Source organism: Meriones unguiculatus, chromosome 10 (assembly GCF_030254825.1).
Source record: "Meriones unguiculatus strain TT.TT164.6M chromosome 10, Bangor_MerUng_6.1, whole genome shotgun sequence".
In the NCBI taxonomy this organism is placed as follows: Eukaryota; Metazoa; Chordata; class Mammalia; order Rodentia; family Muridae; genus Meriones; species Meriones unguiculatus.
This window is the reverse complement of record NC_083358.1, coordinates 112,303,197-112,331,092: the sequence shown is the minus strand read 5'-3', so window position 1 is coordinate 112,331,092 and position 27,896 is coordinate 112,303,197. Positions and strand designations below refer to the sequence as shown.

General features: G+C 50.8%; 1 protein-coding gene across 1 annotated transcript; it reads right to left on the bottom strand.

Annotated features, from left to right (window-relative positions):
- Positions 1-89: 89 nt before the first annotated feature.
- On the bottom strand, positions 90-25,297 carry Rorc (RAR related orphan receptor C). The gene is made up of 11 exons (XM_021663424.2): positions 25,147-25,297; positions 23,060-23,089; positions 11,223-11,308; positions 10,807-10,948; positions 9,152-9,661; positions 8,817-8,938; positions 7,335-7,467; positions 7,057-7,164; positions 6,808-6,918; positions 5,586-5,695; positions 90-1,563 (listed from the first exon to the last, which is right to left on the bottom strand). The coding sequence occupies exons 1-11, from the start codon at positions 25,184-25,186 to the stop codon at positions 1,402-1,404; spliced, it is 1,554 nt and encodes a 517-aa protein (XP_021519099.1). The 5' UTR covers positions 25,187-25,297; the 3' UTR covers positions 90-1,401.
- Between the last annotated feature and the right edge of the window lie 2,599 nt (positions 25,298-27,896).

Genomic DNA, 27,896 nt, shown 5'->3' with positions numbered 1-27,896 from the left:
AAGCATGTATCCCAGGCAGTCGCACCAAGTCTGTCACCGCCCTACGTGTCTGTCCTGCACCCTTGCACAAGCACACATGCACAGCACACTTCCAGCCTTTAAAATCATTTTATAAAGAATGGCACAAGCTGGGGTTTATGTTTGCCTGGCTACATCCTTTCCCAGGGAGGAAAAACAAATTCTCCCCCCCTCATCACCTGCTTACCCCTCCTAGGGGAGTCTGGCTTTTACAAAGCTGAGAGAAATTCTGAGGAAGATCATGGAGAGCAGGTCCCTGCCCTGTTCCCAGTCATGCTGGAGTCAGCAGCACACAGGCACAGAGCAGGGCATGGTCCTGCCCTCCTTCCTCACAAAGAGAGACCTGTGGAGACTAAAGTCAAGTGCGTCCTCCCAGGTGCTGCTTCTTGGATTTCGGATGGTCAGCGTCCAGTCCTCTGCTTCTCGTAGGGACAGTTTATGGGACAGCATACAGCTGGAGCTGGGATGGTACCCTGTATGGACTGGAACTCTTCCTTAAGGCTCTTAGGTTTCTCAGAGCTGCGACCTCAAGGAAGAAATTGTATCAGAGGAAAAGTGTTTACAGAATTTCGTTACCCCATGCAGAGGCTCTGTGTACTCTGTCTGTGTGTGGATGTGACAGAGCTTCATCGCTGGAGGCAGAGCCGCTGTGTGCTCCACCTGTGTGTGAATGTGTGTATCTGATTAGACCGCTAGCAAAGTTGGCTTTACAGGTGTACACAAGAGGTTCACGCCATCGATGTTCTTGGCTGCCATTGTTTTCTCTCTCCACACCCAAGCCCCATGAAACAGTCATCTGGCCTTCATCTCCATCCCATCCTCATTCTTTACATATCCAGGTATTTTAGGTCCCAGAAAAAGGGCAGGGTAGCCAACAACATTATGGAACTAAGAAGAAGAAAGGAAGGCAGAAAAATCTCAAGGATCTGGATTCTTGTTATATACATACAGGTCCTTCTGGGTGCTTGCCACTAGTCTCTGAGCTAGGTCCATCTCCCCCAGCCGGAGCCCATGGGAAAATTCAATGAGGTATTCAAAGGACAGGTGTTACTTTTGAGCCTAGAGTTGAATTCATCCCGGGTACCTGGATTTATCCCTCTGTATGTTGGTTTGTTTTTAATAGGTCTTTATATCCTATCTATCCCATATCTTCCAGAAACCAGGGTGGAACTTATGGGAAATCAAACAAAGCAAGCCTTTTCTCCATCACCTGCCACTGTTGGACTGCCAGGCAAGCCTCAGGGCAGAAAACCAGTCTTAGTATTTGCTTACTCCTAGGGATATCACCCTCCAGAGAGTGCAGAAAGGGAAAGGCTGGGAGAGTGGAGGCCAGGGAGATGGGCCAGCAGGCTGAAGGAAGTAGAAAGCTGTCCTTCCTCCAGGTCACTTGGATAGGCCCTCCGGGGACTCAACATCAGTGCTGAAGAGTTCCTTATAGAGTGGAGGGAAGGTGGCTTGGACCACGATGGGGTGGAGGTGCTGGAAGATCTGCAGCTTTTCCACATGTTGGCTGCACAGGCTCCGGAGCTTCCCTTTGGGTGGCAGCTGGGGATGGGTTAGGAGGTAATGAGGATCAGTACTTCAGTGCTTACAGAGCAAACACATCTTCTTGCTGATACTGAGCTAGATGACCTCCCTGCTGCTCTGTCCCAATTAACCCCACTGGAGCAGCCCATCTCACTGCTTAGATGTGTGTCTGGAAACCGAAGGTAAGTTGGAACTGGTGTGAGACAGGTGACCTTTTCCTGAGTTCAGTTTTGAAAGTCATTTCTATAACTGCAGCACTATGCCTATCTTGGAACAAGGACCCTCTTGAATGGTGGCAAAAATGGCTCTGCCTACCCTGAACTGACTTTGTTCCCATGGCTCTTCACCGTGGTTCATGTTGTTTCCTCAGCTGGAGTATCTTTCTAACTCTCTTTCACTCTGCAAATGTTATCTCTTCTGAGAATACCCCCCCTACTCCCTCACTGGGTTAAAGCCCTTCTTGTAGGCTTCCTTCTGTGTAGGACTTGCTACACTGTAGAAAAAGGATCCTGTTTGCCTTCCTGGCCCACATGTACTTAGATAAGGTCTGTCTGTCTTTTTCTTACTATGTAGTTTCTGCTCCTGTTATAATGCTGGCACGGATGCTCAACAATTGCTTGTTTGAACTAAACAGTTTCTAAGCAGGTACCCAAACGTTGCAAGTAGTAAATCAGTCCAGTCAGCCTTCAGCCAAAGGAAGAAAGGAGCAGGAGCCCACGGGACAAAGAGGCAGGGACAAAGACTCCAGACACCATCTTTCCTATGCAATTTATAGCATAATAAGGCAAGACTCAAAAATACCTCATTGTTAAAACTTAAAAACATCTCCCCCTTCTTAGTTTAGTTACCTAGAAAGGTAACAGAGAAAAGTAGGCAGCAGGATGACTCCCTTACATCTCTTGAATTTGTTATGTTTTTTTTGTTTTAGCACTTTGCGCTTGCCTGGGTTACTACAATAGTTTCTTTTTTCTTCAAAAGATATTTGTTGAGAAACTTGATAAATCTAGATGAGGCACTCATGAGCTTTGATGTAACATCAGTGAATAAAAAATGTACTTTTAGTAAGTGTGCATAGTTAATATACAGTAGCCAGGGGGAGTCATAAACAGTTACGTGCTGCCTAGCAACTTTTTGGGGAATTGTGAACCTCAAACCACACTGTCCCATAAGGTTAAAGGGGAAGTGATAGCGTAGCTGTGCTCATCTGTATAAGGCTAGCCTGTGGTGCAGAATGAGGTGAAATGATTAGTAGACACATTTCTTAGAACACACTCCTGTTGGTAAGCAGCATACAACTTTATCTAATACTAAAGCAGCATGACGGATGGAGTCCTTCTCCTGTTGTGTAATTGTTTAAGGGAAAATGTCTCCTGAATGAAGGCATGAATAAACAATTGGAAATGACAGGAGACAACAGCAGGTACAAGAGGCCCCAAGGGAGATGGGACCAGGCATGGTATGTTTAAGGATTAGCAAAGAAACAGTGTGGTCAGAGTAGGAAAGACAAAAGGGTGGTGCAAAGTCAGGTGAGGGAGAGGACAGGGTCCATCATGGTCCAGATGACTATAACACAGACTCTAGAGTTGAATTTTGGCAACCATGGGAGGCTGGAGAACAGAAGAGGCAGGCGATAGGCTTGTCTTCTTAAAATGGCCAGGGTGGATACTGGGTGAGAGCTGTGTGGCCCTGATATGGCAGACAAAGATGGAGTGGAAAGTTGAGTTAAGAGTTTAATAATCCAGTTGTGGCCAATAGCTGGGGAGTATATCATGGAAGCTGTGATGTATTTTGAAAGTGGATCCTGCTGGGCATGGTGGTACATGTCTGTAATCTTGGCACTCGGGAGGTAGAGGCAGTAGGATTATGAGTTCAAGGCTAGCCTTGGCTCCATGAGACCATGCCTCAAAAAAATAATACAAAACACACCAAAGTGAATCCAAGCACATTTGCATTCCCAGTCTCTGTCTCTCCCTCTTTAAATCCATTTTGTTGCAGATTCAAGTTTACATTCCTCAGGGAGAGACTGAGGTAATTTCTATATCTCAGTTCTAGTGTGAGGATTGTGTGTAACAAGGACCTAAGCAAATGATTGCATAGATGGGTCCTTTACACAATAAGTTTGGGCAATAACTTCCCTAGGGACAGCTCTAAAGACAGCATTGCTCTAGTCTTTGGGGCTCCCCATTGCCTAGAAGCAAAGCTTTCACTCTTCCTATGGCACGGAAAGTTTCCCTGCTGCTGTTCCTCTAACAGTTTTCAGGCCTACCTCCTTCTTCACTGGTCTACCCTAGCTTCTGACCTCACATTTACAAAAGTGCCATGAGGGCTGAGGAGACAGCCCAGTCAATAAAGTGCTGGCCTTCAAGCATAAGGACCTGAATGCAGATTCCAGAACCCATTTAAAGAAAACCAGGTGAAAGCTGGGCATGATGGCCCAAGACTTTGATTCCAGTACTTGGGAGGCAGAGGCAGGCCTCTCTTTGAGTTCAAGGTCAGTCAAGGCTACACAGAAAAACCCTTTCTCGGAAAAAGAAAACAAAACAAAAACCAAAAAAAGGGAAAAAGAAAGAGAGAGAGACACAAAGAGAGGAAGAGAGGGAGAGAGAGAAAGAGAAAGCCTGTCAAGATAGTATGTTTATAATCTCAACATTTGAGATGTGAAGATAGGCAAATCTCTGGGGGCTCTTAGTAGTCCTGGGTTAATCACAGGCCAGGCCAGTGTGAGACTCTGTCTCAAAATGAATTAATGAGTGAATGAAAAATATAAAAAGGTGGCACCACCAAAGGAATGACACCTGAGGTTATCCGACCTCTTCTGCATATGTACCCACATGTACATGACCACACAGCCACCCCCACACCCCCTCCCACACCCACACCCACACACACACGCGAGTGCCAAAAGCTATCTTCCCTCTATGTACTATTGGCTTCCTTAGAGTTCCATTAATTCCATTCCCTAAACCTGGATCCCTGCTCTTCCTCATGAATGTTTGTTAAAACCTGTAACTTTCATGGCCTCATTTTCTCGCTTCATATCTTTTAAAGGAAGCCTTTACATTTTACTCCCTGTACCCTCAAAATTTTGAGAATTTTTACATTTTTAATTTGTGTGTGTGCTTGTGTGTACACACTCGTGTATGGAGGTCAAAGGTCAACTTGCAGGACTTAGATTTTTGCTTTCATCATGTAGATCTCAGGGATGAAACTCAGGTCATCATGCTATTCTTTGCGGCAAGTGCCTTTACACACTGAGCCATCTCACCAGTTCCTTAAATTATCTTGAGCCCCTGTCTACACCATCATAAATATTTTTCCAAAACCACCCCCCAATTTTTAGAGGGGGGTTTCATGTAGCTCAGGCTGGAGCTGAGGATGACCTTGAACTCTGTTCCTCTTGCTTCCTTCTGCCTCTTGAGTTCTAGTATTACAGTCACACACCACCATGCCGTGCTTCCAAGAGCTTTTATAATAATAAATCAGGGGCCCCAAGAATATTGTCAAAAGAACATTGGGATTAAGACTTGTGTTATCAATTAGTACCTGTAACTGAAATCACTTTATTGCTACAGGAAGATTTTAACAACCATCCTGTTATAGCTGGGTTGCCATAAGGATAAGAGACATACCATCCAAAGCACTCTGTTAACCTCAAAGTTAAAATAGTAAAGTATCATGCATCCTACTCCATGTTAGCATTATATCAGAAGATACGCAAGTCTCTTCATACCAGATTAAAATATCTTATTGGGGACAAGAACTGCATCTCTGTATCTTTCCACAGTGCCTTGTGTAAGCAGGTGCTGGGTAAGTGTCGGCTATATTAAACTGAATTGTTCCCTGGAGGTCCCTTACAACTCCTGGCTAACTTTCCATCTCTTCGTACATGGAAACAGATGCTCCGGCAGGCCCCACTGCTGTTGCAAACACTGACACAGCACAGCACTGCAGCACTCCCTCCTCTGCTCCTGAAGACCCTGGGCCTCAAGTCACAGAACTGGCATTGGGCCTAGTCTTTCTGCCCTGTGGGCTGCTCCTACCTTGGCTAGGAGGCCTTGGCGATGAGTCTTGCAGAGGTGGTGATGGAAGGCCAGCTCCAGATTGTACTGCAGATGCTCCACTCTCCTTTTCTCTTGGAGCCCAGGACGGTCTGAAGGAAGGGATGTGACCAGAGTGAACCAGAAACAACAGACAGTTGTGCCCAGCAAAATGGTGTCATGTATTTTTTTGGAGAGGGTCTCTCAGCTGAGTGAGTGTGTGTGTGTGTGTGTGTATTCATTGGCGTGCGCGCGCGCACGCACACACACACACACACACACACACATGCACTTGTGTGCACGTTGGTTTGATAACAGCAATCTATGGGACTCTGGGCCTGTCTGGATAACTACTAGGGAAACCAGGCAGAGATGAAAGGGTGGGGATTGTTAACCTTCTAAGTCCAAGGTTACCTTGTCCCTGGTCACCTGGTCTTTCACATAGCTCATTCAATGTCAGGCAGTAGATTTCTGTCATGGATGTAAAAATGGGGAAGAGAGCGTCCCCATTCCAACAAGAGTGGCTAAGTAACAGACCTAAAGCAGCAGACCCACCTCCCTAGGTCCTCTGGATATTGTGTTCAGTGGGCTTGGCCCAGCCACTCTAGTCCAGTGGAGGTGACACCCAGAACCCTACCACTGCTGCAGGCATTCTGTCTCTAATGATATCACACCAATTCCCCATCTTAATGGCTCAATCTGGAGGTGGTTATTAAGATTTTAGGTGCAGCCTGGGTGAATTAAACAGAATCTGGAAGTGGGACCCAGACACTCAATCAGTTTCTGTTGTTGTTGTTGTTTTGTTTTGTTTTTTTGAGACAGTGTTCACTGTGTAGTCCTCGCTCCCAGGATGGCCCCGAACTCAGAGATCCACCTGCCTCTGCTTCCTGAGTGCTGGGATCAAAGGCATGTGCCACCATGCCCTCTCCGCTACTCAATCAGTTCTTAAAGCTCCCCAGGTGATTCCAGAGGAGTTGTTGCTATATACTGACCAGTAGGTTAACATCTGTTGGGAAAGTGGCTCATTTTCCTCCAACCTCCCTTCTCCCTGCTGCCCCATGTGTGCTGCCCTTGCCCTGTGTTAAGGTTCATCTGGATACTTTATTGAGCAGAGCTCATTTTGCCATTTCAAGCAACTTCCCAGATCTAGCCACCTCTGCAGGCCTCCATTAGCAGCTGTGTCCCAGCCACCAGAGCACCCTCTCCCATGCGCAGCCACACTTACTGGCATTGATGAGAACGAGGGCCGTGTAGAGGGCAATCTCATCCTCAGTAAAACACAAGGTACTGAGCAACTGGGAAAAGTCGAAAATGGAGCTGATGAGCTCGCTGCAGCCTGCCGGGGTGGAATTGAAGAGATTAAGCACGGTAGCTGGTCCCCAAGGACACCGCCCTTCAGGTGTTTATAGCCAGGGGACCATCAACCCTGCATAGGCCTGGCACCAGGAACTTCTCATTTGCCCCTGTCCCTCACCCAAGGCTCGGAACAGCTCCACGCCACCATATTTGCCTTCAAAAAAGACCGTATGATTGTTGGCATTGTAAGCCCGGCACATTCTGACCAGCACGACTTCCATTGCTCCTGGATAAGGGGAGAGAGATGAGTAGGCAGTGTCAAGCAGAGCTAGGGACTCACTTCCTCGGTGTCCTGGCTTCCTTAGGCCACCTCCCTCCACTTGGTCCTGGCTCTGCCTCCCAGGCTTGCTTTGCATCTATTCCCACCCCATCCCCCAGCCTGTTCACCCAGGGCACCTGCTTTCAGTAGTATGATCTGGTCATTCTGGCAGAGCTCCATGAAGCCCGAGAGCCGCTTAGCAAACTCCACCACGTACTGAATGGCCTCAGTGAGGTGGTGGGCACAGCGCTCCCACATCTCCCACATCGACTGCAGGGACAGAGGAGGAGACCTGTGATCCTCCCAAGTCCCTGCACCCCGCAAACTGGGTATGTGAATTCTACATTTCCATGTTTCTAACACTGAAGCCTATTAGCACAAATGTACTCAGGGTCAATTCCTGTCAGTAGGTTCTACCTACTGATCCCTCCCCCCCTACTCCCATCCCAGCTCAGCATAAGAAAACCTGGAGAAATACACAAGGGATGAAAACAACTTATTTCTTAACTCCAAGCTCCCTTTTCCCTGATAACCTGGTCTCTCAAGAAACCCATTCAGTGCTAGATTTTAGGATTCTGCTATGGGAGAGAAAAAGTTGCTAGAGAAATTCCCAGACTCCTACAGAGTGGCTCCAGATAGGAGGTGATGGCTTTCCGGCGATAGCTGCTGTGAAGAAAGGGAAACCGTACAAGATACGGTTTCACCTGCAAACAATGTACACACTGCTATTGCTGCTCCCACTGAAGAAGGTCTCAGTAACTGAGAGAGGCAAATGTGAAGTGCCAGCAGCTTTCAGAGCAGCTGCCATTGTCAGAGTGTGACAGAAGGGACGGCAGACACTGTAGAGCCCTCAGGTTTGAACTTGACTTTGGCCCTATCACTGATCCTGAGTACCTCTACCTCAGTGTCAACACTAGTCTCTGAGGCCAGTTGTTAGAAGGGCTGAGGATGATTTCACAGGTCTGCCTAACCTTTGGCATTGTGATATGATATGGTTATCTACAAAATTTATGCCTGGGAATCAAGTTTTGTTTGTTTGTTGTTTTCAATATCACGTTTTAAAGCTGGGTGTGGAGAACACACCTTTAGTCCCAGCACTTGGGAGGCAGGGATAGGTAGATCTCTGAGTTTGAGGCCAGCCTGATCCATTGAGTGAGTTCCAGGATAGCCAGGGATACACAGAGAAACCCTGTCTCTAAAACAAAACAAAACAAACAAACAAACAAAAACCCCTCGTGATTTTGCATTGGGCCACATTCCTCACCATCTTTAGTGAATTTTAGCTCACAGGCTGCAGGTTGGACATCTATCATCAAAGCTTCAATTACAATTTCTGATGCGAAAGGGCATCCAACAAACGGCCCTCGGTACTGATTGGTGTCAGTTACTAATGGGGGGTAAAAGGCAGTGTGGTGGGGTGGGAGGGGAGGCAGGCCGCCAGCTAGGTAAACATTCAATAAGCAGGAGCTATGAAAACACTCATTTAGCTGCTAGGACACAGACAGACACACCTATTGACCAACCCATCCATGATATCCTCTCTACCTGTGTGAGCGGCCATCTCTGGGCTCTTCCAGTGGTGGTGGAGTGATCCCCCCCCTCAGGTCTCTTGCCCTCACCTTTCTCTGGTAGCTGGTCACCTCCTCCCTTGAGAAGAGGTTGGTGCGCTGTCGTAGAAGGTCCTCCAATCGCAGCTGGCACGTCTCTCGATAGGACTTGCAGACATTCTGTACCAGGTACTCTGGGGCCAGAAGAGGGAGATGCAGCCAGATCTCAGCGGGTTCTCACCCTGACTTTCATAAAGGGGCCCTCTGCTTGGCCTACCCTGCTCAGCTTCCTCTCTTTGGTCCTTGGCCCAGGATCTCCCAATTCCTTAGGACTGATGTTTGGTTACAAGGGATGCTGGGGAATTCTTCCCTCATTTTCCCCACCCTCACCCTTCCCAGGTGCTCACCTATGTCTGTCAGAGAGGTATACGGTGCCTCTGGGGCAGAGCAGAAACTGGGACTGCAGTGGCTGTCTGGACCCTGTTCTGGTTCCCCAAGCTTAGGATGCCTGGATTCCTCAAAACGAATTCCACGTCTTCCAGGAGTAAGCTGTCTGTCTGTGCTATAGATGCCATCTCTGCCTTCAGCTTTGCCTCGCTCTGGACTGTACTCAAGGTGGCAGGAGGCCCCTTGGACCTCTGTTTTGGCCAAGGTGTTGGAATATGGTGGCCCAGAGCCCGAGGCTCTCAGTAGGCCAGGGGGACAAGCAGAGGCCTCAGGCAGGTCAGGTGAAGCACCCAGTGGTAGCTGCCCATCTGGGAGCCCTAAAGTGTACGTAAGTGTATCTGCTCCATGACCCCCTACTGGAGGAGTCTTGGCCGCTTGTTCCTGTTGCTGCTGCTGCTGTTGCAGTTGTTTTTGCACTTCTGCATGCAGACTGTCCCTCTGCTTCTTGGACATTCGGCCGAACTTGACAGCTGAAGAAAGTTCAGGAATCAGTACAGAAGGCAAGAGAACATAGCACAGGCCGGGTCAACAGGCACACAAATCAGACCCCAAGCTCTATTTCTCCAGCTCCATGTATGAACTTTACTTTTGGGAGCTTAAGCTCCAGGCTCCTCCTGTGCTTGGTTATGTTCCCTTTAGGATGGATCTCACTGGCATTTCCATCTCCTAGCAAAGTCTTTTCAGTTCTAAACTATAAGCTAATAGTGACAGAACTCAAGCAAAGAGCTTGGGCCGGGGATTCTAGTCTCCTGAGACTAGGCTGAGGTGGGGGTCGAATAGGGGACCTTAGGCTGTATTGGGGTCAGCTTGCCTGTCTGGGAGGGCTAGAGGAAGAGAAGGGCTGCGAACACAGGTTTCCCTGTGGTCAGGCCTGCAGGCTCCCTGGTGACCTAGATACTCACCACAGCCCAACCCAGGCTCCGTGGCTTGTTTCTGAACATCCTCTTCTGCTCTCTCTTTCCTGCCCTTTCGCTCCCCCAACCCCTCCCAGGTGTGGGGGCACAGCCCTTCGCCCCGCCTGCCCCTTTGCACCCCTGCATGTTTCCTTTCGCTTTGTTATTTTGAGCACAGAAAAGTGCTGACAGGATCCTTCTGGCTCCTCCTCACCTCATGCCCCCCACTCCACCCAGGGCTCCTTCTGTGGTGAAGATGGTGGGTGAGGAGGGTGGATAACGCCCTAGGAACACCACACTCTATCCACACCTTCTGGATCATTCTCAAGCCAATTCTGATGGCGTTCCTAGCTACAATCCCATGTCCGAGGATGGTCACACAGGGCTTGAGAGGGAGATGGAGCTGAACTTGGGTGACAGGGAAGGAGGTAACAATGTGGGGACTAGATGGGAACTAGGCCAGGAGAAGGCAGGATGAAGAGAATTCATTGGAGGAAGAAGAGACAAGAGTGACAGGATGTTGGGAAGGATTTTCTGGAGCAGAGCCTGGAGTTGAGACTCTGAGGGGCCTGGAGACCCTCAACAATGGTGGGACAAAGGGCTGTGGTGGAAGAACGGCGAGAGGCCCCTGGTAGGGGGTTTTTGCAGGCCAGCTCTGTCTGGCAAGAGCTGGGATGGCTCTAGAGGGACAGGGACTCTTGGGGGGGGCGGAGCATCCTCACCGTCTCGGGACATGCCCAAAGCCAGGCACTTCTGCAGGCGGCAGTGCTGGCATCGGTTGCGGCTGTTTCGGTCGATGGGGCAGTTCTGCTGACGGGTACAGGAGTAGGCCACGTTACATTGCTGGCTACGGCGGAAGAAGCCCTGGGGAGGAGAGACTGTTTGTGGCCACCCATGCTGAGCTCAAGGTGGTCCCCAGGACCTCCAATCTATGTGCACTGGCCTCAGGACTTTCTACACCTGGAAAGGCACCAAAGTCCCAGAACCTCCACCATATAATTGTGACTGACCCTGTGCTCACTTTCCCACATCTAGACTAGATGCTCCTCCTCCGTCCTGTCCATGACCCAAGGGACCATGAAACAGAGACCACTGAAACAGCCAAGTGCGTGTCTGCAGACGAATGCCTGCAACTCACCTTGCACCCCTCACAGGTGATAACCCCATAGTGGATCCCTGATGACTTGTCCCCACAGATCTTGCAAGGGATCACTTCAATTTGTGCTGAAAGGGAGAAAGAGAAGTTAGCTCAGAATATTGTTCTGGATTCCACTACCATGAACCTGGGCTGCAGACACAGGGGCATGGTGCTCCCGCCACTTCTTCAGTGAGCTCCAACATGCCCTCTTGCATCATGGAAGGGGAAGTAAAGCGATAATAGCTTTTCAGCGAAGGGTCTGAGGAGGCTGCACTTTGTTCACGAAGCAGCTGGGAGTTGTATCAAGCTTTTGTGGAGACAGAAAGCAGCTGCAAAGAGGCCACCTGCTCAGCCCTTCACATCTCCAGTGCCCCCTCCCATCCTGTGCAGGGCCAGAGGAGTCCTCATTGCTTCATAACACCTGCTTCCCTCCCCAGGGGCTTCCTTTGTGCCTCCTGCCCCCCACTGAGGTTTGGATCCCATGAACAGAGTATGGGGCATGCCAGGAAGATGAGGTACAGCAAGCCAGTGGGCACTAGACAGATGTCAGTCACTCCTGGAAGAGAGAGAAGGCCATACAGGGTCAGGAACTGAGGGAGACCAGTACAGTGGGATACAGACAGGCCAGGAAGAAACAGAGATGGAGCCTGGAGAACGGCTCCACCCAGCTTTGCTGTCTGTCCAAGAGCCCACACAGACTCTTGGCCCCAGAACCAAATACAAAGTAGTTCTCTGTGTATAAGTGAGTAAGAGGATATACAAAAATATCTGTGTCCATTAGTGTGAGCACAGAGCACAACTGTTAAAACTGGCTGAGATTAAAGCCTACCCCATTCACCTATTCCCTCCATAAAAGAACTAGTTGGCTCAGGCTCAAACAGCTAGTTTGCTTGAGTGCCAGGTCTACAACCCCACTATCCTGACTGGTCCATTATGTGTTCTGTGCAGAGCCTTTTGACATGTTTGGAGGTGTGTGTGTGTGTGTGTGTGTGTGTGTGTATGTGTGTTTACAGACGAAAAGTGTAAGTGGATTGTTAGGCATGATGCCACATACTTTTGATCCCAGTTCTAGGGAGGCAGAGGCAGGCAGATCACTGTGAGTTCACGGCTGGCCTGGTCTACAGATAAAGATCCAGGCTAGCCAGGGCTACATAGTGAGATCCTGTCTCAAGAAAAAAACTTGTGGCCAGTGGATTGGTGGCACATTTGCACATTTGTTGAGTGGAGCTCGCTTCTTGGCCATTAAAGCCCAAGTTTTTCAACAGGTGGTGGTGGTACAGGCCTTTCATCCACCCAGAAGGCAGAAGCAGGTGGATCTCAGTGACTTTGAGGCCAGCCTGGTCTACAGACTGAGTTCCAGGACAGCCAGGACTATGCAAAGAAGCCATGTCTTGAAAAACCAAGATGAAACAAACAAAAAACTAAAGTTTTTGCTTCCACTGAACTCATGGTAAGGCTGCCTGATCATTCTCTGCTGTGGCTGCTGCTGGTCCTGGGTTGATTTCCTTTCTTCTGTCTCATCCCTGTCAGCTTTCTGCAGCATTTCAAGGGGCATCAAGAGGCCTTCTTCCAGTCCTTCCTTAAAAGGGAACAAGACGAGCCAGGCAAGGTGAGATTAAAGCTCACACCTTTAATCTCAGTATTCAGAAGGCAGAGGCAGGTGGATGCCTAGGAGTGTGAGCCAGCTTGGTTTACAGAGTGAGTTCCAGGACTGCTACACAGAGAAACCCTGTCTTGAAAAACCAACCAACCAACCAAACAAAAATATAAAAAAGAACTGGAAGGCCTGGGGACCTAGCTCTGTAGTAGAGCAGTATGCATGAGGCCCTAGGTTCAATCTGCAGCTCTTGAGGATATGGGGAGAGAAGGAGCAGCAGCTCGGTGAAGCTTGCTGAAGTCCCATCCGATCCAGATATTTCCAGCATCACATCTAAAAACTCCTGTGTGTGTGTGTGTGTGGTGTATGTGTGTGCATGCATAAGTGTGTGTATATGTGTATGGAGTGTGTGTATATGTGAATGAGTGTGCATGTGTGTGTCAGTGTGTGTATGCATGACTTTGTGTATATGTGTGTATAGTTGTTTATGTGTGTATGTGTGTGCATGTGTAAGTGTATATGTGTGTGTGTCTTTTCACCATCACTGACTGGCCTTCAGCTTTCCCTGAGTGGAGAGGATAGAGCTGGAGCAGGCCAGAAAAATGGTCCAGAGTAACAGCCCCTTCTCATCTGTGATGTCTCCTACCTTAGGGAAAGAGGAAGTGCCTCATAGGAAGCAAATTCACTCCTATGTGATCTCACTTCCAGACTTGGCCTGGTGCCCGGTCACTTGTGACCCTGCTAGCTGGGTGGGGCTGTACATTCCTGTAATTCCAGCATTTAAGAGGTGCAGGCCAGAGGACTGGAGTTCTAGATTACCCCGGCTTCATAGTAAGTTCAAGGCTAGCCTGGGCTATGTGAGACACGTGTCAAAAACCAAAAGCACACAGGTCTGCTGACGTGAGGGTGAGAGGCAGACCACGATTTGTCCACCGCTTCCCAAAATATCCCATCCTCCTTAAACCACGATCTTCTCAAGCCAGCCTAGATCCAGGCCAGACTAGGTAGCTGCCTCTTCAAGGGACTGCCACACGCACGCCTGAAATCTTCCCATTAAAACTCAGTTCTTTGTCCTCCCCCAGACATACTCGCCACCCGCCAACTGCGCAGAAAGCTGTGGCCGCCAGACGTCAAGCTCTCTTTTCAGATTGTTTCCTGTAAGTTACAAGCTGGTTTAAATGCTTGGGGGGGGGGGGAGAACAAGAGGGGACCTGGGTGCCTGGAAGAGCGGTGGAAAGTGTGGGGGCACGCACACTTCCAGTCACAGCACTCTCTGCCTCAGTCCCTTGGCAGCAAATGAGAGCAGGAGTTGCCTGCTGTGTAGGTCACACAGCATCAATAAAGACAGTTCAGGAGGGGCAGGAAACGACGAGGCCGGTTATTACCGTCTGAGATAAAGCAAACCCATGGGCATGACAGGCTGGCAAAAACGCTTGGATCTGTAGGCTTTGCCCCTACCCAACCTCCAACTCTTTACTCGGTGTGTATCTCTCTTTAGCAGCCCTAAAACCGGGGGCAGGGGGGAACCAACCTAGGTCACCCAGAAAAGCAGGTGGTAGGGAGATTAGGCCAAGCCACAGTGGGAACTCAGGCCCTGGCCCAGCAGGCAACCACAGGCCTCCCTACCTCTTCCCTTCTCCAAGAGCCACATCCGCATGCGTGTGTACACTGACCGCATGGATGACCCCAGTCACACCTCCTGTCCCATGCCTGACCCACTGTTGTTCCTAGCCCAGGAACCTTACCACAAAGTGACTAAGACCCTGCTGTCTTATAAGATGTGTCCAGTTAAGAACTGGAAGATTTGGGGGCTGTGAGAGCCTTGGACCCTAGCCCAGCCCCTCCTTTTATCTCCCCATAGCTAGTCCAAGGCAGTGGTCCCCAATGAGATAAGCACATGGAATCTGAGCTCTCTGTGTTAGACTCCCTAGCCAAATGAGCTAAAGAGACTAAGAGGTTCAGGACCGTGGGGAAATAGTCAGATATAGCAACGGAGAGACAACAGAAACAAAAGAAAACCTCTTCTGTGTCCTGGTCCTGTGCTCAACCTGTGTCTCCTCAAGAACAGGCTTCTTGTCTTTCTCTAAGCTTCCTTCTCCTACACCTCCACTCCCTTCAGTACCATCACTCTAAAAACTTAAATATCAAAGAAAGTACCATTGTGTGTGTGTGTGTGTGCTCACAAGTGTGTCTTGGGGAAGAAGGGGGGGGAAGGCTGGCAGGGAGGTGGTGAAAGGAGCTGAGACCTTCCACTGCAAACCTTTAAGCCTCACAGGGTGAGCCAGTCCCTGACCAGCAGGCGATGGGAACCTTGCTTGGGGAGGGGTTGCTGAGTAATCACAGGATTACTCAGACTGTTGCCTGGGAGCCTTGTCTGCCAGGAACTTACCATCTCAGGGCCCAGTGGTGCCAGGAACTGGAGCCAATCAAAGGTCAGGAGCCTCCAAGCCAGTCCCAGCCCCATGGCTCCCACAGCAGCCAAACTGTTGATACGCTTTCTTAGGATTTTTGTCCTACCTGATGTTCCTTCAGTGTACCTTTCTCCTGAAAGTTATCATGGAAAAAAGACCCTCGAGTTGGGAAATCTCAACACTCAGAAAGCAGGGGAAGAAGGGTTGCCATGAGTTTGAGACCCTGTTTCAAAAAGGACCACCAAACCCCCATTCTATTCTCACTAAAGGAGAAATGCCGGGTGCAGGGTAGCAACGATCTAGAAACAACGTAGCCTTTTGCATTAAGAGAGAGAGAGAGAGGCCAGGGTCTTGCTATAATGCAGGACCTTGCGCTGCAGATGTCGCCCAGTAGTGGAGGGCTTGCCTGGTATGCCCAATGTTCTGGGTTCCGCGGCCCAGTACACAAAACTAGATAAATCCAAGTCTTTGTTCAAGCAGCCGGAGTGGGGCTTGGAGAGTCTGTACTTTAATGAGCTTTAGGCTGATGGCTCTGCCTTGGGACTATATTTAGAACAGAAAGGTTTTAGTCCCCCTCACTGCTTTTGTGCCAGGCTGCTCCTCCCAACCATCAACGTAAATCTGATGATCTCTTCCAAAGCCCATTCCTTATACATGCCAGCTCACGAAGCTTATCCTGCAGCTTCTCCACCAATGTAATGTAAAGCGTGTGATTATGACACAGCCCTAGAAGGCAAAAGTGACTCTCCTTTGGATTGCTTCAGCCCTGAAAAGCTCTCCAGGGAGCACCTCAGAGCCTCCTACGAGGAGAAATACGGTAGAGGCAAGCCACCTCAGCCTCCCACCTCCTCTCATCTCACCCTGCTCACAGCTGCAAGATTCATTGATAGTGCTTTTAACTCTATCCAGACCTGGGCCCTGGGTCCTGACCAGGTGCCTAGCCACAGAGAGGAAGTGGCAGGAACAGAGAGGGGCTGCAGCCCAGGGTGGGAGTCTCCCTCCAGAAGCTCCAGTTGCAGAGAAGGAATGGTTCAGGCAGAGGCGCACTAGGGCTCTATCTCCTGTCCTTCTCCTGCTTTCCAACCGATACGGAGTAAGGAGAAATAACAAAGAAAGATGTAAACACTACCTGAATTCTTAGTGTACATCATGCTTACTGTGTGTGTGTGTGTGTGTGTGTGTGTGTGTACCGTGCTGGGGACAGAACTCAAGGTCTCATGCTCATAAAACAAGCATCTATTTCCCTAACTTTGAGTTTTTTTTAAAATATTTTTTACGTTTATTTATTAATTGTGCGTATACATAGCCACATGCCATCGTGAACATGCGTGGAGGTCAGAGGACAGCTTCTAAGGGTTGATACTCTCTTTCTTCCATATGGGCCCGGGATTGAAGTTACGTTATCAAACTTGACAGCAAGTACCTTTACCTGCTAAGCTGTCCCACTGCTCCCCTCTTCCCCCAAAGCAGGGTCTCACTGTGTACTCAGGCTGGCCCGGAATGCAAGATCCTCCTCCTTCAGCCTCCTGAGTGCTAGGATTATAGGTGTGAACCACCACACTCAGCTTTCTTCTTAAAAAATACTGAGTGTGTACATGCTATACACGTGGGCACACATGCCACAGCTCACGCATGAGGTCAGAGGGAAACTGTGGAGTCAGTTCTCTCCTTTCACCTTCACATGGGTTCCAGAGATTGAACTCCAGTTGCCAAAATTGTATAGCATCAATGCTGGAGCATCACCTTGTCCTTAGGATTTTTTGCATATACTTTTAATGATCACAATAGTTCTGTAGAGTCCATTAATATTGTCCCCATTTTACAGATCAAACAACTGAGGTCCTAGAGAGTGACTCAGTCTATACAGCCAAAAAAAGGCAAACAAGGAGTTTATATCCAGGTCTTGGTAACTGGAGCTGGAGTCCTCAGTCATTAAGCTGTATCCCCTTAGAGGATGGGATGCCTACAGACCACTTGTGCACCCCAGCAGGGCTCCTCTGGAAGTCCACAGCTCCTTTAGGGAATTGACTAGGTTACCCCTCGTTAGGCCTTTCTTTGAAGCAACGAATGAACGGCTGGATGAGAAAAGGCACGCATCTCTCAGTTTAGGCCCCTATCTCTTCACTGAGACCACAGCTCCAGGCAGCGGAGCTGTGTAGCCCAGCCTGTCCTCGGCCTCCCTCTTTTCTTAGCTCTCAGTTCCTCCAGTTTCTGCTGGAAGCCAAGGTGGTGGATGCCACCAGAGGGCCAGGAACTAGGGACCTACCTGGTGGGCACATCCCCAGCCCAGGCAAGCCCTCATGAGAATTTTCTACTGACATACCTGATCCCAGAACTGAAAAACTAGTGACGCTGAAACTCAGGTGGGCGACGGAGAGACAGGTTTTGCAAAGCCATGAAAGCCAGCCAGCCACTAGAAACCCCCTCTTATTGCCCCCACCACCCCCACAGTCTGGGACAGGAGAAAGGAGGGGAAATAAAAGAACTCTAAGAAAACAAGCTGAGGATGGGGGAGGGGATGAATCACCAGGAGGAAGCTCTCAGGAGTGGGAGCCATACTCAGCAGCCTCCCCTGCCTCCAGAGCTGCGGCCCTGCCCCTGGCCACTGCCGGCTGCATCTGGAAGGGAAGCAGACCAGAAAGACCTGGTCTTATTACTGTTCTGCTCCCAATAGAAATATCCACTCCTTTTGAGCTTTGGAGTCTCAGGGAAGAGGCTGTGTCATCACAGCAGGAGTGGAGATTAGACCCCAGGAAGCATTCATGGGGACAGGAGCGAGACCCCAGGCTGTCTTCCTTAGAGAGCGCTCAGCATGGGGAAAGTCCCTGTCCCTGATGGTTTGAGTCAGCAAGCAGTACAGAGGCAGGGGAGGGGTGGGTGAGCAGTTGTCAATACACATTTTCCTTGCAGTGGGACAGATTGAAGGTCTTCACATTCTAGTACCTTGAGGCAGTTGGGATTTTGGGTAGAAATGGGAAGAAAGGAAAAGAGAAGGGTACAGGGGTGATACAGGGAAGGAGCAAGCCCAGGCGGCACACAGGCAGGCAAGTCAGGAGTTCACAGCTGTACGTGGAGTCCAAGGCCAGCCTGAGCTCTATGAGACTTTGTCACAAATAAGCAAGGAAGCAAAACAAAACCAAATAAGGCCCATGAGATGGCTCAGTGGGTAAAAGTGATAGCCACAGAAGCCTGATGACATGCGTTCGATCCCCAGAACTCTAAGGAAGGAATTGCCTACCAAATGTTGCCACTCCCGTGGTACTTGTATTCACACACACACACACACACACACACTGGGGACTTGAAGTTCTTTGTGGCCCACTGCCCTGCTTTATCACTGGCTGGATTCAAGGAGGAAAAACAGACAGACACCTCCCTTTCCTAGACCTCCTGACTGCCTATTCCACACTGAGCAGCTCCTAACAGTGAGATAGCTGGGGCATACACTGTTGGCTGGGGAGGGGAGTTTAAAGGTGGGGGGGGTGTGCGTTTCACTCTGAGGCACCCTCCAGTCTGCCACATTTCTTTACCATCTCACCCGTGTCTGTACCTTATGGCCTGTGTGCCCAGTGGTCTCTGGACTTCTTACTCTATGGCTCTCCTGGTATTCCTCCATTTGGACACTACCTTTCCCCTTGACCTTAAAACTCTCTTTATTTCCTAGGCTCCTTCTGTTCCTTGCTTCTCTGGCCTCTCTCTTTGGTGTGTCATGGTCCCAAGTCCTGTCTGCTCTGGCTCTCCGAATTTGGTGATAACTGGCAATCAGCAGGATGTATTTCTGTGTGTGTGTGTAAAATGCAGAGCCACCCAAGTGTCTCCCTCAGCCACTGCTGGGGACTTCTGCTCTCTGCTTGGGCATGAAGTATGCAGAAACGTGGAAGCTCAGGGCTGGCCTGGGGCTGTTTCTGTGAAATCCAGTCTGCCAGCTTTTGCTGTTGAGGAGAAGCCAAAAAAGAACCCGCAGCTCCGACTCCCATTGTCAGGACTTTTGGGTGTTCTCCCATCTTCCTGCTCCAGGAAGGCTCCATGCACGCTCCATCCTATGCATGCAAGTGGCATTCCCAACTTGATTGATCTGCCTTCCTAGCATGCTGTGGGAGTAGGTTCTGTTTCACCTCTGGGGGTGCCTCATTAGGGAAAAAGGGACCTCTCTTTGGTCCTAGGCTCTTAGAACTGGGAGACTCCCATTCTTGGCTTCGTTGCTAAAGTCAGCTCATTTGTTTTGGGGTCAGAGACTAGAGCTCAGTGGCTTGCCTCATGTGACCCTGTGCCAGAACCTGCTCATTAGACTTGCAGTCCATGGGTCTTTCCAGGACCCACTATGGTCTCTCTTCTGCGGCTTGTGGAAAGACCCCAGGCTAAAACTGAGGCTGCCTCGGGCCTCAGGCTACAGGCGTTAGGGCGCCGGGCTTCCTTCTTCCTCATTTACCCTGGACTTTGAGAGGTCCTCTGGCTTCCCTTACATGGACATGGAGGATGATCTGATTTGCCCACATGGCTCAGCTGGAAGGCAAAAGGGCCAGACCTCTGCCCAGCAGCTGTCAGTCCATGGTTCCAAACAGAAGGCTTTCTGCCACATCTCTACTTGCCTTGGATGGGCAGCCCACCTGAAGGCACCTGCAGCTGCACACACAAACACACACACACACACACACACACACACACACACACACACAAACACACACACACACACACTACTCACTGCCTGGACTGAACTTAGCCATCATGTCCTGGTGTTTGAGTGTGTGTGTGTGTGTGTGTGTGTGTGTGTTTGGGGGTGAGGGGGTTGGTCAGAGTGTCTGGAGGTTCTGAGGCCTTCATGATAAGTCCTGACCCCCACTGCCTGCTGACACTCCTGCTTCAGGGGCCAGCAGCGCCTGTGGTTGGAGGCACAAACAGAAACTCTTCACTATGAGCTAGGAATGTAAGCTGAGGCTCCTGATAGCCACCGGCCTCTGCCAGCTCTCAGGCCCCAGCCGTGAGCTCTTGGGTACCGCACTCCCCTCTTGAGTCTTGGTCTCTTTTGTGAATCAAGGGGCTGAACACTTTGGGCAAGCTCAGTCTTCCCAGAACTCATGTCAGGAACTCCTTAACAATTCCTTTACCATTGGCTGCCAAGGAAGCTGCTTGGGGAGAGAAACTCCCTGGGGACTCCACCCATCTCCCAGAAGATCTTGACCTTGACTGGGACACACCCTGTGAGGGTACACTGCAACACACCCCTCCTGTTCATCGGACCTAGGGATGGTGGCAGGACCCAGGCTCCCCCACAACCAGGTCGCCCCATTCACTTACTTCTCATGACTGAGCCTAGGCTTGGCGGCCTTGGCTCCCCGTCCTCCTCAGTAGAGTAGCCCAGGACAGCGCACAGCTGGCAGTGGAGGTGGGGTGAAGCCCTCTCAGCGGTGCCTCAGCCCGCAGATCTGCACAAAGCTCTCCCCCAGTGTTTCTGGGCAGGGGGGTTTAAACTCTGCACCACACAGGTGGCCAAGTGACAGCCCCCCCAGCCCCCAGGGGTTCACTGGGTATGATGACAGGCACCCCACGTGGCCAATCTGGGTCTGGGGCAGGGTGTGAGGGGCGGGGCAGCCAATCACAGGGGGCGTTGGAAAATTCCAAAACCACAGCCACAGCCACGGTAAAAGCTGTTTCCACTCGCCAGGGCAGTTCTAGCTGGGGAGCTTCGTGGAGCTCATGGGCAGAGGCCAGGCTCGAAATCCCCTCTTCCTGAGTACCCCAGGCCCAGGTGACACCAGGGGTAGGGATGTTCCAGAGGTAAGTCACAGGCTATCTGTCTTGGGTGGTGTCTTGTGGCACTGAGACCCTGCGGACTGTCATCAGCCATATCCATCGTGGTGCAACCAGGAGGCTGCTGACCCCTTACCACACTCACATTTCTTTGGCACACATGATGCTATCCTGGGCTGAGGAAAATGACAGTGGCAGAATCATTAGGCAAATGCCCAGGACTCTGTAGGATGGGTTGGTCCTTCAGGAGCAAGACTGCTAGACCGGAACTCAGACAGTGGCCAGCACCATCTTCATCCTTGTAACAGCCGTGCTTAATTCAGTGTTGGGAATGACTCGGTTCTGCATGTATTTCATACTCCCCACAAAATGCCTTATGTAGTAGCTACCATCCCAAAGACAAGTAAGGCAAGACACAGAGAGGTTAAGTAACCTGCTCAAGGTCACACAGGTAGTAAGAATTCAAGGCCAGGCAGAGGGACCTCAGATCCACTTGAGGGACAAGAGGGTATCTCTGGTTCAACTTTGCTTTTGAGGGTGTCTCAGATCGGCCAGTCTCTTGGCACTCGAGTTTCTCTGCTGATTTTATTGGGGTGAGGTTTCTAATTGATGGGCCCCTTTGTTTTCTAATCTGCTCTGTGGGGGTACCTCAGCCTTGGAGGTTTCTTTTCTGGCCTCTTAATCATTAGGCTCCCTCTTGGAGCCTGGGTGTGCCCCTAGGTTTCTCAGCTTGGACCCCTTTCTTGAGGTTATGTCACTTGGGAGGCAGTGTTTATTTTCTTGGCTTGGAGTTTGGGGAGTGGATCTCAACATCTGAGCCAACCCCCTTGAAACATCTTCAATCTTGCTGGATCCCTTAGCTCCGCAGCCATTAAAAGGCTGCCTCTGCTAGCTTGGAAGTTGGGCATTGGACTGGTGAGGGCCACCAGCCTGAGGAGGAGGAAGACACTCACGGTGGGGGCTAAAAGGACAGGAGGCAGGTGTGAAGGCTTGGCTTGGTCTCTCCCAGTTTCCACTGCTCCAAAAGCTCCCCTTCTCCCCCACCAGTGTGGTCCCTGGTCCCCTCCCCCAGCTTGCAAGCATCATTCTGACTCGCTTTCCTCCCAGGGACCTGCTCAGCATTTCCGTGGGGCCCTGTGGCTAGCGGCACCTGAAGCTGATCAGGATTATGCTGAGCCAAGCACCCCTGACCCCACAGGAGGATGGAGCATCCTAGCCAGCCCCAAGCTCAGGGAGGAGGGATGCTGGACCAGGAAGACTGTAGATGGCTTTGGCAGTGGGAGGAACTGGTGGACAATGGAAGAGTATGTTATGGAGGAGTGGAGGTGACCTCTGTTGATGAGATCATCATCATCAGCTTAATGATTGTGTGTAAGTCTTTTCCTGAGTGCCCACAAGCTGCTGAGGCTGTGCCTGACCCCACTGGGCAGGACTTTGGTGGAATAGACACAGTTTGAAGGGGAATAGTCCCTCTCTCTGTGGCTGGATTTGGGGTGCTGCAAAGGCCTGAGACAAGATGCTTACTTGCAAGTGGGAAGTCCTTTTGGAACTCTAATCTCTTCCTGACACACTGTAGTCTGAGGATTTCAGGACCTCAAGACACAGTGTCCCAGTCTGTTCTTTCTTACAGAGGCAAGGTTTTCCTGCTCTCTAGCTCCTGCAGAGCCACGCTGTAGGCTTTCTCACATCTCAGAATGTGTTAACCACAGAAATGAACACCAAACCTGACTCTGCCACCACAAAGTCTTGGGCACGCTCCCAGGCCTCCCATTGTGGCTGCTGGGTTCCGAGGCTGGTGTGGCCTCCCTGCCCAGGCCCAGCAACTCGAGCCTCTGTCCAGTCCTCTGCCCTCCTCTTTTCACAGTTCCCCTTTTCTTTCCACTGCTTCTTACTCAACACTCTTCGGGCTTCTTTTTTTGTCCCTCCTTGTCCTGGCCTACAGGTCTTTTCCTTTGGCCCTCATCTCTTGGGCCTTGCAGTCTCAACCTGCCCCTTCCAGTTCTGGGTCTTTCTTTTACTAATGCCTCTTGAACTGTTTCACCATACCCAGTACCACCTTCTTGGCTCAAACCCCTACTCACAGGTATGGGTCTTCTTTGCAGCCGGTAGCTCTGTAAGGAGAAGAGAAGGAAAGGTCATTTAACAGTTGACGATGTACAGGGTGGGCGAAAGACTCCCCTAGTTACTGGGTTCCACCCTACCTCATTTCCCCCCAGCACTGCCTAGCCTCTGAGGAGAAGGTGGGCCCCCTTGGCAGTGCTCATCACTCTGTTCTTTGGCCACACTGGCCCTCTTCCAGGTCCTGAAGGTGCCTAGCTCCTCTCTGCCTCCAGGACTTCCCCATGCCACTCTGCCTACCTCCCACACGCCTTCATTTAGCTAGGTCCCAGATGTCTCTTTTTCTCTGGGGCAGCTACCCCATGCCCTCTGCCCTGCCCTGGGGTTTATTCAGTCAGCACTGTGCATTGTTTCCTGGCACTTGACGTAACAGCCAACTGCCCTAGGTGTGCCATGGTCCCTTCTAGATTGGAAGCCCATTTGGAGGCAGAGCCTCTATCTGTCTTGTTCAGCTTGTTGCTCTGGGGAACAGCAAGAACCCTGTAGTATCTGATGCATTTGAAGTACACAAATATTCTGCACCCAGAGTCCAATCATTGTGGGAATGCAATCTTTTGGTTGCTTATTTGCACCAGGAAGCATGAGGGAGTTGCAGAGGTGTGAGGCTGGGAACAGATGGGGAGGATGGTAGAAGAGGAAGACAAGGAGGGGAGAGTTGTAGACCGACCCTCTCTGGCCACCACTGTGGGCTTCACTGGCCCACAAGCCTATAGAGGGAAGATCCCTTTTCCTTGTTGCTCTGCTTCGTGGCTGGGTCTGGGTGGAGATTAGGCAGTAAGAAGCACAGTGTGGAGGTTTGCAAAAGTGCTCTGTTGTCCAGGGGAGCAGCTGCTGAGGGCAGAGCCTTGGCTACTACACAGTTACAAGGGATGAAGGCAACATGCAGTCAGTATTTGGGAAACACCTAGAGAGGGAGCCCTTGGCAAAAAGAGACATTTCCTATGTCCACACAGTGCCTAGGGCCAGTCTTTTGTTGCAGAAAGCCCATTAGCCTTGCCTGTAATGTCCCTAACCTTTGACTCAGTTCTGTTACTTTTTGCCTTCTGCTGTCCAAGACTGGCACACATACCCTGTCCCTCCCTCCCTGTCCCTCTACCAGGAGATGCACCCTGCAGCCAGGCTTCGGACATTTCATTGCCACGGTGGTAAATGGGACCTGGTAGCCTGGTTCCCTGGGATGGAGGAGGGGAAGTGTGACTTCATGCCATGCCCACCTCCCTGCTAATCCTGTCTGGCCCTACTCAGTTTTCTCCTGGCACCCTTGCCAGCTTCCAGCTTTGCATTTCAGAGCAGTCTTGTGTGGGAGCACTCTCCTCATTGGCCCTGGAAGCTGGTAGTTCTGTCACTCACTCTCTCTAGCTTCCCCAGGTAACCAGCATGGGAGGGCGGGGTGCCCTGTTCTGAGACATCCCTCCTCACTCCATCGGTAGAGCCTGGAGCCAGGGACTGTTCATTGGGGTCCTTCCTGTGCTCCACAGGTGCCTCACACTCTGCATGTGGTAAAACTCCCATGCCTGGACCAGCTTGGGGGCAAGTGTAGGGCTGCTGGGATGGAGCAGCTGGCAGGATACAATTGCACCCCACCCCCTCCACCCTCTGTACCATATAAGCAGACAGGGTAGGGTAATCCACTGGTGAATGAACAGGAAGGTGGAGAGGGTTGCCCTTTCAGCCACTGCTGCCCAGGGTCCTGTGGCAGGGAGGGGCTGCTCATACCTGGGAGCCAGCCCCATTCCCATCCTCTTGTTCTCACCTCCCTAACACGGCTCCTCCCTCTTGCCCCCACTCCAACCTGTCACTTCCTTCTTGCCTTCTCTGTTCTCCTAAGTCTCCTCCTGTTACCACCTCAGCCCCTCTTCCTTTCCTCTCCCCCTCCCCCCAACCCCGCAGTTTATGTAAAGACTCGTCCTACCCCAGCTTGCTGCTCCTCTCTGCCAGTCCATCTCTCCTCTGTGCTCCCCTCTTCTCCCCAATTCTTTCCCAGTCTCTTTCCACCCCACCCCTCCTGGCAGTTCTTTCCACCTGTCTGCAAGGCTCTAGGGCCTCTTACCCCGAGATGTTCGGTGGTGTCTCTGTGGGGCCCTGTCCATGGGGTAGCTCCCTTGGCGCCGTCCTTGCTGCCCTGGCTGCCCAGGAGGGCAGGGAGCAGGGCCCAGGGGAGGGAGGAGGAAGGAGGGAGGGAGCACCTGGCCCGTCAGCAGGCAGGGGAAAGGAGTGGCTGGCAGAGTGTCCTGGCACTAGGAGAGGACTCAGGGACAGAATGGTGGATCAGTGTCTGGAGGCCTGAGGAAAACTGGTGAAAGGGGAGCTAGTATTTATTGATTGCCTACTGTGCACTGAGTTTTTGCCAGGCCTTGGAGGTAAATCAGGGTTGTGGTTTTTAGAAACCCACATGATAGCCACTATAGGCAAGTGTGATATTCATAATCATGAATTCATTGTTGCTCAGGATAGAAAAGATTTGCCAAGTAACTCACTAGGGCAATTCATGATTGAGATTAGATTTGAACCCTGGTCTTTGTGACTTTTTACCAGACCCTACATGAGACAAAATAGTAAGAAAGAGAAGACAGGAAGAGTGAAGAGAAAACACAGCATGTCAGAGGCTCCAGGATGGGATCAGGTGTTCTTCCCTGCAGCTTGGGTTCCTGCGACACATACCTGTCTCTATCTAATGCCATGCTGCCCTCCTCTGGATTTCGCTGGCTTCTAGGTGCTTCCCATACTCCTGGTGGGGCGGGGTGGGGGGTGGGGGAATGTGTGGAGGAGGAGGAGGAGGAGCAAAGTAGAGAGGAAAGGGATAGAGAAGAGCAGAAGAAAGGAACTGCGTTAGACCAACAAGTTTGGTGGAGAGGAGCTGTCTTCCCTCCCCTCTCTGGCCCCCGACTAAGTCGGTTCACATGAAGGCCTGCTCTGTAGTCTGAGTAGGGCCAAGAGCCAAGGCTTCTGTGGATATTGGATGCCACAGTTCGGCACAGCCTCTACCCAGAGTTTGATTAGCTGGGCCTGGATTTCCTGCTTACCCAACAGCAGCTGGCTAGGGGCCAGGCTGCGAGCCCGAGGCTCCCAGCCCCTCCTCCTGCTTTCTCCAGCTGGTAAACAGCAGAGCAGGAGCCAGCCACGCCAGGGCCTCGTGACCCGCCCGCCCATTCCCTCCACCCAGCGCACGTGGCAGCTGGCGTGGAGAGGGCAGTCAGTTGTCCCTACCCTCCCAGCACTCTGTTCTCCACCGTTGCCATTCCTCGGAGCTTCAGACTCTGCTACCATCAGCCCTCTGCTCCTTAGGGAGCCGAGTTTCCTAAGCCTCAGCGACAAACATTAGGAGAAATCGCCTGTTTGACTTCTAGGGTGATTGATAAGGGCTCCTGGGGGAGTGGGACGACTTTTGAGGCTTTGATTATTCCCATGTCCTTTGTATGTGTATATGTTTGTGTGTTTGTGTGTACATGTATGTAGTACATGTATGTAGATGTGTGTATATGTGTGCATGTCTGGAGGCTAGAGGTTAAAGTCTGGTGTCTTTCTCAGTCTATTTTTTTTGAGACAGCTCTTATGGAACCTGGAGAGCACCATTTTGGCTAGACTGGCTGGCCAGTGAGTCCTAGGGCACTGAGTGTCTCCACCATCCCATTATTGAGACTACTACTACCTACCTACCACTGTACCCCATTTTTATTGTGTGGGTTCTGAGGGATTAGACCTTGACCCTCATGTTTTTGTGGCAATGTTTTACCGACTAGGACACTCTACGGAGCCTTTGGTAAACAAGGGCCCATGAATACTCTACTTAGAACACAATGTCAGTCTGGAGAGCTTTGGGGTAAGAAGCAAAGTTCTTCTGGTGGTGGCACCCCCACCTAGGAGTAGAACAAGAAAGAAGCATGGGGAAAGGCTGGGCATTCAGGAGATGGGAACTTTGCTTGCTCACCCCTATACCAGAGCTATCCCCTCCTGCTCTTTTCCATGCTCCTTCAGGATTCCCCCTCTCTATCCATCACTCTTCAGTTTTCTGTGCTCTCTCTCCCATCTCCCCTATTTTTTGTTCTTATTTCTTATTTTCACTTAATTTTAATTTTTAAATCTGTTTTGCCTGCATGTTTGTCTGTGCATCATTTCTGTCCCCCATACATTATGGGGAACAGAAAAAGATATCAGATTCTCTGGTACTGGACTCATAGATGGTTGTGAGCCACTATGTGGGTGCTAGGAATTGAACCTGGATCCTCTGGAAGAGCAGCCTGTGTGCTTAACTGCTGAGCCATCTCTCCAGCTAGTGGTATATATATTTAAAGCATGTTCTCCTAGGGTGACCTCCAGCTCGCAACCCAGCCTTGGCTTTGGGTGTGCTGGGGTTACAGGCCCACATCACTGACCAGATCCTTTTCTCTTGGTGATTCTGGGTCTCAAGATCTTCCAGTAGGCCCTCTGGTAAGTCAGGGTGGAAGGCCCTGGGAATGCTTGCAGACCACACCCAGTGTGGCAGGGGCAGACACTGCTTGACACTGCCAGAATGGTGGCTTCTCCCACTGTACCACTTCATGCTCAGTGTTCAGGGAGTAGTGACTGGGGGGGGCTGGGAAGACAGTATCTTGGCTGCAGGCCTGGAGAGCCACTTGCTTTCTAGACATTTACTCTTTGTTGCTGTGTTGTTGAGACAGGGTCTCACTCTGTGGTCCAGGACGGCCTTGAACATTCGTGGTGATCCAGTTTCCTCAGCCTTCTGAGTGCTGGGATTACAGGCATGAGCACCTTACCTAGCTTTTGCCCAACTGCCTCCAGCATGGCACTCTTTGGGCTCCT

What these genes read in the sequence shown, in the direction of transcription:
- Rorc (XM_021663424.2), bottom strand. Translation starts at nt 25,186, where the DNA reads ATGGACAGGGCCCCACAGAGACACCACCGAACATCTCGGG. An exon ending in GATCATACTACTGAAAGCAG is followed by an intron (nt 7,165 to 7,334) that starts GTGCCCTGGGTG and finishes CCCCTTATCCAG; the next exon opens with GAGCAATGGAAGTCGTGCTG. An exon ending in GGAGCTGTTCCGAGCCTTGG is followed by an intron (nt 6,919 to 7,056) that starts GTGAGGGACAGG and finishes CCACCCCGGCAG; the next exon opens with GCTGCAGCGAGCTCATCAGC.